Source organism: Carassius auratus, chromosome 35 (genome assembly GCF_003368295.1).
Source record: "Carassius auratus strain Wakin chromosome 35, ASM336829v1, whole genome shotgun sequence".
Classification (NCBI taxonomy): Eukaryota; Metazoa; Chordata; class Actinopteri; order Cypriniformes; family Cyprinidae; genus Carassius; species Carassius auratus.
The window spans coordinates 19,394,202-19,403,936 of NC_039277.1; the positions used below are offsets into that span (position 1 = coordinate 19,394,202).

Sequence of the window (9,735 nt, forward strand, 5' to 3'; positions counted from 1 at the left end):
ACTCAATTCAATTAAAGTTTATTTGTATAGCGCTTTTTACAATACAAATTGCAAAACAACTTTAACAAATTATGTTCCTACAATATTTGTGAAGTGGTGACTGTCAGTTTATGTACGGAAAAATTAATTAAAGATGTAATCAAACAGACCATGAACACTATTAACAGCAGTTATTATATGATGCAGTCACACTTGTAGCAATAATTGTTAGTTCTGTTGTTGATTCAGGGTCAGCATCATCTGAGGTCCTCTGAGGGTCAGCATCATCTCTTCTCAGGTGTTCTGGATCCAGACTGGAGCTTGTTTAAATCCTAGTTACCACGGGATGAAGATCCCAGCAGAAACAGAGAAACACATAGAGACATCATTAGCATAGCTGCTGATCCAACAAAGTAAAATTAATCAGTTTAACCCAAGCTAAAGAATAAGAATGTGCATTTGATCAGATATAACTGCAGTCCAAGATTATGAGATACATTATTCGAATGCTTGACGAAAGGCTTTTTTAATCTAGATTTAAACAGAGAGAGTGTGTCTGAACCCCGAACATTATCAGGAAGCCTATTCCAGAGTTTGGGAGCCAAATGTGAGAAAGCTCTACCTCCTTTAGTGGACTTTGCTATCCTAGGAACTACCAAAAGTCCAGCGTTTTGTGACCTTAGGGTGCGTGATGGGTTGTAGCGTGGTAGAAGGGGCTAGTTAGGTACGCGGGAGCTAAACCATTTAGGGCCTTCTAGGTAAGTAATGATAATTTGTAACTGATACGGAATTTAAGATTCTAGGATGAGATGGAGACTCCCTGTGCGAGCACATGCGAGTAACTGGTGGACTTGTCGGTGAATGGTGGATGGTAGATTCGTGAGAAGAATTTGACTTACAGGAGAAGAATTGGACTTACGGGACGCATCATCAGTAGTGTTCCTCTGGGTCATGGGGTGTTTCGGCCTTTGACACTATACACCCTCCCCAGAGGCGGCCAGCTCTAGGTTGATCAGACCTCAGCTTGCGTCCCAAGTCCAATTAGCCATGAGAGTCACCTTGTTGCCAAGCGGCGGACATTTCAGGGGACTGTGCATGGCAGAGACGTCCTGTTCCCTGAGTCAAGCCGAAGCAGACTTATCTCCTGGCACACTACTTGGGGGCCCAGCTGGGGTCGTTCCCCTTCAGCCAGAGCCACTGGCTGCTTCTCTCTGCTGCCTCTGATGCAGCTTTAACGGCTGTGCGCTGGTTCTGGCCCTTAACTCCCAGATTCCTCAGCAGTTTTATGGTGGATGTTTCCACAAACCCTCTGCACCCAACCTCCACTGGGCGGACTTCCACGTTCCAGCCACAATGTTTTGCTCCGGTGGCTAGGTCGGCATACCGCAGGTGCTTCCGCTCATATGCTTCCTCCATGGAATCCCCCCAGGGTACGGTGAGTTCGATTATGTATACATTCTTTATGGAGGGGGACCAGAGCACCAAGTCAGGCCTCAAGGAGGTAGTGGCAATCTCTGAGGAGAATACCAGCTGTTTACCAATGTCTGCCAGCATTTTCAGTCGCATGCTAGGCACAGCTGGTTTCTCTCTGATGGTGTGGAGTTGCACCTGGCAGCTTTAGCCCCTTCACGGACGAAGGCAGTTACCCATGGTTTTGTTGAGGTGTTAGGCATTGGCAAAGACAGGGCATTGATGCTCGGATCGGTTTTTCTCCAGTGTGGCAGCAAGGCTCTTCAGAACTTGGTTGTGGCGCCAAGTATATCATCCTTGGGTAAGGCTGGTTTTACACCCGGTGAGTATGTGCCGGAGGGAGGCTGGCCAGGAGCACAGGATGCACCCAGGATCTTCACCAAACCACTGATGGAGATAAGTTGGTGTTGGGAGGACATCATATATGGCTCTGATGGTAAAGCTCAAATCCCTCGCTTCCATGGCCCATACATCCCTCCAACTCAGCCTCCTCCTTTTGGCACACTCCCACCATGTCCACCGTCCCTGTTTGCCGAGTGCAACTGTCTTGGCCCATCTTGTCGTGTCCTCCTGATGCCGCACTTCCTCCACCACCATCTTCCTCCGTGTTGGAGCAGTGGCGTTTCTCCAGGCTGGGCGACTAGTTGTTAGTCCAAGACCGCCTCCTCCTTTCTGAACGTTCCCCACAATATCAGCATGTCTAAGAACTGCTGTTGCCTCCTCTACTGTTCTTGCTGGTCTCCACTTGCGCCCAATAACCAGGATCGGTGCATTTTCTCTGATCACCGGATCTTTGGATTCATTCAAGGTCATCTGCAGACGTGCTTCAGCACACTTGAACTCCTCTGAAAGGCTGGTGAGGGGCAACTTGAGGACACTGTTTCCACAGAGGCTTATGGTGGTGAGGCAGCGTGGAACTCCAAGCCATTTTTTGATGTAGGCTGTGACTCTTCTCTCCAGCTTCTCTACTGTTGTGATGGGCACCTCATAGACTGCCAGGGGCCACAGCACTCAGGGTAGTAGACCAAACTAGATGCACCAGTTCTTCAATTTCCCAGGTAGTTGGGTGTTGTCAATCGTCTGTAAGCCCGCATTGATGTCATCATGCAGTTGATTCACCGGGTCTTTGTCTTTCAGGCTTGCATTATAAAGCCTTCCGAGGCTTTTGACTGGCTGCTCAGATACAGTAGGGATTGGGTCATCGCTGATGAAGAACTGCAAGTCAGTAAGCACTCCCTTCACTACTGAGATGCTGCGTGACTTAGCTGGTTTAATCCTCATACGGGCCCAACTGACGTTCTCTTCAAGTTTTCTGAGTAATCTCCTGGTGCATGGAACGGTGGTAGTCAGGGTGGTGATGTTGTCCATGTAGGCTCTGAGAGGAGGGAGGCGCCGACAAGAGCCGAGTCTTTGCCCACCTACAACCCATTTTGAAGCTCGGATGATGATCTTCATCGCCATGGTGAAAGCCAGGGGAGAGACTGTGCATCCAGCCATAATACCTATTTCCAGACACTGCCATGAGGTAGTAAATTCAGGCGTAGTGAAGCAGAATTGCAGGTCCTGAAAGTAGCCTTGACCAGGGTTGTGATGGTGTCTGGGATGTTAAACTCAAAGGTAGTCCAGAGGAGCTCATTGGGCACAGAGCCGGAGGCATTTGCAAGGTCTAGGAAGATCGCGTGGAGGTCCCTTTTCTCCATTTTTGCCATTTGGATTTGGTGCCAGATCATGCTGGCATGTTCTAGGCAACCAGAGAAGCCAGATATTCCTGCCTTTTGTACCGATGTATCCACATACTTGTTTCTGTGCAGGTTTTCGGCCATCCTTTGAGCAATGACCCCGAAGAAGACCTTACCCTCCACTTTAAGCAAGGCAATGGGGCAAAACTGGTTGATGTTTGCTGCGTCCTTGTCCTTTGGGATAAGGATCCCACCTGCTCTACACCACGCTTTGGGTATGGTCCTCTTCTTCCATATTTTTCTCATGAGGCTCCAGAGAAACCTGCAGACATCTGGCATGTTCTTTTACACTTTGTATGGGACTCTGTTTGGCCCAGGCGCTGATGCTGTTTGTGCCCGATGGAGGACCGATCTCAAATTGATGCTCTGGGGGGTTGATTGGTGGAATGTCTGGAGGGATGGCCAGGTGTTCATAGCACTTTGGATCAGAGTGCGTTGATCTCAAGTGCTCCTCCAGGTCATTCTTTGTTGTTTTTAGAACTGCACTTTTCTCCTTGGTGAAGAGATTTCAGGAACTTGAAGGGATCTTTGTAGAACCATGTTCTTATTTGTTCTTTGTTCCTCCTCCTTTTCTGTGAATTATCTGCCCTACTGAAGGATGCCAGACATGTTTTAATGTCAGCTTGGAGGGTGCTTATGCCCTTCTTTTTCCACATCCGAGGCCTTCTTCCAAAGTTTCCTAAGTTGTCTCCTTTCTTGAACAAGGTGCTTGATTTCCTGTTGCCTCCTGGAGACTGGTGGAGTGGGAGTCTGTTTAGTGACTTTCGACTCTAACACCCCAAAGCGTTCTGCTCCATACTGATAGATGATGTTTCCCATATCTTCCAACTTCTTCTCCACTGTGCCTCAAAGTTGTTCGAGGGACAGGGTCAGATCTTTATTCACCGTTTCTCACAGCTTTTTCTCCACAGCACCGGGCCACTTTACACACAGTCTGTAGCTTGGAAGTCTCCGCTTGACTGCAGGTCTGGGAGGTTGGGTGGGTTCCACCTCTTTCACGACGGGGGTGCTGATGCCCTCCAAACTATGGTTTTCGTCCAGTTGGTGAGCTTCACTCGACTGATTTGACCCCTTCTGCTGGAAGTAGTCAATGCGAGGCCCTGGTCTCTCTTCCCTCAAGCACCTTTTCTTTCCCCGGTGAATCATCAACCCCCCGACAGATGTTACCTCCATCCGCAGCTACATACCTGCAGGTTGTGGTCTGCTGCTGTGGCAGGGCTTGCTCTGCTTGCTGTGGTGTTACTCGTAGTCGTTTCCGGTCCAGTCGTTACCGTTTTGTCCGCCGAATAGGTAGCCAGTGCAGAGACTGTAAAATTGGAGTAATATGATCATTTTCTTGACCTGGTTAGGACTCTAGCTGCTGCATTTTGGACTACCTGTAGCTTGTTTATTGAAGAAGCAGGACAACCACCTAGATGTGCATTACAATAGTCCAGTCTAGAGGTCATGAATGCATGAACTAGCTTTTCTGCATCAGAAACAGATAACATGTTTCGTAGCTTGGAAATGTTTCTAAGATGGGAGAATGCAGTTTTTGTAACATTGGAAATATGATTTTCAAAAGACAAGTTGCTGTCTAATATTACACCCAGAACACCTTTCAATACCACGACTTAGGTGCCCTTGAGCAAGGCATCCAACCCCCAAACTGCTCCCCGGGCGCCGCAGCATAAATAGCTGCCCACTGCTCCGGGTGTGTGCTCACAGTGTATGTGTGTGTGTTCACTGCTCTGTTTGTGTGAACTTCGGATGGGTTAAATGCAGAGCACAAATTCTGAGTATGGGTCACTATACTTGGCTGAATGTCACGTCACTTTCACTTTCACTTTCGTCAGATTTCTGACTGTAGAGGAAGTAACAGTACATCCGTCTAGTTGCAGATTGTAATCTACAAGATTGTGTAGTGTTTTTTGGTCCAATAGGTAATATCTCTGTCTTATCCTTATTTAATAAGAGGAAATTATTGGTCTTCTAATATTTTACATTTTAACACACTCTGTTAGCTTAGATAATTTAGAAGTTTCATCTGGTCTTGTTTAAATATGTATTAATTTTCTAATAATACTTTCAAGGGGCAACATGTTTATTTAAAATTGAAGGGGACCTAGGACAGATCCTTGTGCCACTCCATATTTTACTGGTGATAATGAGATGACTCCCCATTTAAATAAACAAAATGGTATCGATCGGACAGGTAGGATCTAAACCATCTCAGAGCCTGCCCTTGAATACCTGTATAATTTTGTAATCTATCTAGGAGTATGTCATGATCTATGGTGTCGAACGCAGCACTAAGATCAAGTAAGACTAGAAATGAGATGCAGCCTTGGTCTGACGCAAGAAGCAGGCCATTTGTAATTTTAACAAGTGCAGTTTCTGTGCTATGGTGGGGCCTGAAACCTTCAACCTTTAAATTCTTCCTACAGATCATTTTTGTGCTGGAAGGGGCTCAATTGAGCAGACACAACTTTTTCAAAAATTTTGATTTGAAATAGGCCTATAATTTGCCAGTTCACTAGGATCTAGTTTTGTATTCTTAATAAGAGGCTTAATAACTGCCAGCTTGAATGGTTTTGGGATGTGACCTAAAGATAACGAAGAGTAAATAATATTGAGAAGCGTTTCTCACACACTCTCTGTCTCCCTCACCCCCCCCCCCCACACACACACACACACGTACACACGCACACACTGACTCAGTGGTCATGTGTCTGTGTTCTGATCATCTGTTCACTCGCTGGTAAGCAGACGCTCACTAGTCTGCGGGACTGATGTAATGATCGAGTGGCTGATTTACTGTGGTGTGTAAAAACACTGCATTTGTGCAGATCTAAACCAATCATGTGTCATCTGACCATTTAATCATTATTTTTTCTCTGCAGTGTGAGAGACTTAAATTCGCTTCATTGTTTGTGTCTTAATTACTCATGTTGTGTCTTTTCTTCTTTGACTCTTTTCAGGCCGTTACTAATGCGGCTGTAGACGAGGTGCTTTCACAATGAGATTAACTGACCCTCAACACACACACACACACACACACACCCCTCATTGAGCCGCTAAGAGCATTACTGTGTGTGTGATCCACGGCTGATCTCATATATGTGTTGCTGAAATTAATTTGATGCCTCTTTACATGTTAATCTGAGAGGGATTGATTTCTGCTGAACAAAGACGAGAAAGAGAGAAAAGACAGATAGACAGCCTGAGAGGTTTCTTGTAGTTTTTGTGTCATGTTTGTTCAGGGTTTGTGTGTCGTTTCTCTCTTTACCAGAAGCTTTGATCTCAGTTCTTCTTGTATCGTGTTTTTTTCGCTGCAGTGAACTGTGATTTTGGTTTTTTCTAGTGTTGTGTTCCAGTGGAGCTTCAGAGAAACACAATAGATGCTGAACTCATTTTTGTGATTCTAGATTTTTTGTTTTGTTCTGTAAATTTTTACTGTGTATAAACTCTACATTAATTGAGACCAAAATATTTGAGTGACACAAACCAGACCTTTCCATTCTCATGAATCACACACACAAACTCTCTCCCTCTCACTCTGTCACACACACACACACACACACAAACACACACACTCTTACTCTTACACTCTCTTACACACAGTCTGTCTCTTACACACACTCTCTCTCACTCACTCACTCACTCACACACTCTCACACTCTCACACTCACACACACTCACACACACACACACACACACACTCGCTCACACACTCACTCTCTCTCTCACACACACACACACTCGCTCACTCACTCACACACTCACATTCTCTCTGTCTCTCTCTATCTCACTCACTCTCTCTCACACACACACACACACACTCGCTCACACACACTCTCTCTCTCACACACACACACACTCGCTCACTCACACACTCTCACACTCACACTCTCTCTATCTCACTCACTCTCTTTCTCACACACACACACACACACTCACTCTCTCTCTCTCTTTCTCTCTCACACACACACACACACACACACTCTCTCTGTCTCTCTCTTTCTCTCTCTCTCACACACACACACACACACACACTCTCTCTTTCTCTCTCTCTCTCACACACACACACACACACACACACACACACACACACACACACACACACTATCTCTCTCTCACACTCAGTCACACACACACACACACACACTCTCTCTTTCTCTCACTCACACACACACACACACTCTCTTTCTCTCACACACACACACACACACACTATCTCTTTCTCTCACTCACACACACACACACACACACACACACTCTCTCTCTCTCACACACACACACACACTCTCTCTTTCTCTCACACACACACACACACACTATCTCTCTCTCACACACACACACACTCACTCTCTCTCTCTCTTTCTCTCACACACACACACACACACACTCTCTCGGTCTCTCTCTTTCTCTCTCTCTCACACACACACACACACACACACACTCTCTCTTTCTCTCACTCACTCACACACACACACACACACACTATCTCTCTCTCACACTCAATCACTCACTCACTCACACACTCACTCTCTGCTCTGTTAGCGGCTGATGTTCTTGTTAAGAGCTGGTTTGTGCTGCTGAAGGCCTGCAGAGCTCCGTCTGTGTTCGTCAGCTCCTGATGCGCTCGTCTGTGTCCGCGTCACGATCTGCTCGCGGGGGTCTGCGCCGCTCCTGCCCAACTGTGAAAGCTCTCAATTATCTGCGTCTGACTAACGGCCGCTGCTGCTCCGAGGTCATGATCTCAGCAGCTGCATCCGTGTGTGTTTCAGCAGAGCACCGACTGAAGATCTGCATCTCTCTCTGTCTGTCTGCAGTGTTTTGCACATTTGATCGTAGGGCTGGGTGATAAATCAATAACGATAATTATCGCGATATAATTTTCCATGATAAAACAATATGAAGAGTTTGATAATTGTTCGAACAGCAGAAACGAAACAGCACAACTCATTTGAATCTGGGCACATGGACGGTTCATCGGCACGGATCACAGTTCATCCTGCGGCGCGAGCTCACTACAGCACGGGAACTTTTAACTTTGTTTATTATGATTTAAATGTATGCTACTGTGGGAGACCAATGGTTAATTAAAAAAAATATATAATAAAAACTTGGGTCAAAATAAATGTTACCATGTAAAACTTCTAGTTTCTGGTTTAGTTTCTATAACTTTCACGTTGGCGTTAAACTTGAAAGAAATGAAGGTTTGGTATTTATGGTGGTAATAGTTTTGGCTATATCAGCCCTATTTGAGCATCACTTCGGCTGTGTTTGACGTCTCAGACCGCCGGGGTTTCTGTTTATGCAGGTTTTTTTTCTTCTCAATTCTTACTCTTTTAAGCACATCCACTTCAATTAAAACTCTTGGAGAAAAATTCCTCCATCTGCAAATCAGTACGTGTGGTCGTTCTAGAAACACTCCTCACTGGACGATCAGCACACGGACAGGTTTGCTGTAAAAACATTGGAAACTGTTTTCTGGCAGGGTTTCCTCTGTTGGACAGCTCTCTCTGAACGGGCCGTCCCATGATGCATCACTAGCGGCTCTGACGCAGCTTGAATAGATGGATTACAGCTCATCGTTCGTCGCTCGGCGTCTCTTTGCATCTGAATGCTGCTCTCTGTGTGTCTCGGGTCTCAGCAGACTGAAGATGTGGTGCTTAAGCTCTTCTGTGAATGTCTTTGCTCTGAACGACACACGGATCCCGCAGCTGTAACGTGAAGAGAAACATTCGTCTGCTTTCGCTCGTTGAGCTTTTTTGACTGATTGCAGAAGTGAAACGTGTGACTGGTGTTTGAGGATGAAATGGCCTGTAAGTGACTGTATTAATCGTCTGCAGGAGTAATGAGTGCTTTACTGTGAGATCGATGCGTCCAGCGGGACTGAGGTCAAGTGGATGTCTGTTTGTGTTAGTGGGGGTGTTATTTGATGGGGCTGCTGGGATAGAAAGCCTGTGATGGGGGTCAAAGGTCAGAAAACTCTCGGTCCTCAGTGCACATGCCTCATTGCCTCATGTTTTTGATCTTGCATCAATGATTCGGTTATTTTCTGCTTATTTGAAGCACTGCAGACATGAATGAGACTCTGAGCAGCTGAGAGCAGGATGACTGTTTTTCAGTGATTCGTTTTTTCTCTTCCTCCTGCAGGCGGATGTTGCAGTCGCCACAGGAAGTGGGGTTAATCGCCATAGCAGCACGTCAGACACAGGGCAAAGGTCAGCAGGTTTCCATCAGCTCTCACACAGCCACATTACCTGTGGTTTAACAAATGTCGAGGAGTGTGTCACTCACTGATGCTGTGCTGCAGGCCGCGGGGGGAACGCCTGGTTGAGTCCGCCGGGGTGCGCCATGTTCACGCTCCACCTGCAGCTTCCTGTGAACTCACGCCTCGGACAGAGGATCCCCTTCCTGCAGCACCTCGCCGCCCTCGCCGTGGTGCAGTCTGTGCGCACGCTGCCCGGATACGAGGTGCACACACACCTGTGATTGAGAGTGAGTGAGTGAGTGAGAGAGTGGTGAGTGTGAGAGAGTGAGTGAGTGTGTGAGAGAG

The 9,735-nt window shown here is 46.6% G+C and overlaps 1 protein-coding gene across 4 annotated transcripts in view; it reads left to right on the plus strand.

Moving 5' to 3' along the window:
* Nucleotides 1–9,674, plus strand: part of LOC113054772 (biotin--protein ligase-like) — a 25,678-nt gene extending 16,004 nt beyond the window's left edge. For all 4 annotated transcript variants that reach the window (XM_026220570.1, XM_026220571.1, XM_026220572.1 and 1 more), the window contains 2 exons: nucleotides 9,333–9,400; nucleotides 9,493–9,674. In XM_026220570.1, the coding sequence (XP_026076355.1) occupies nucleotides 9,333–9,400; nucleotides 9,493–9,671 (247 nt within the window). In that variant the 3' untranslated portion in view covers nucleotides 9,672–9,674. The remainder of the gene's footprint in view (nucleotides 1–9,332; nucleotides 9,401–9,492) is intronic.
* Nucleotides 9,675–9,735: the final 61 nt, after the last annotated feature.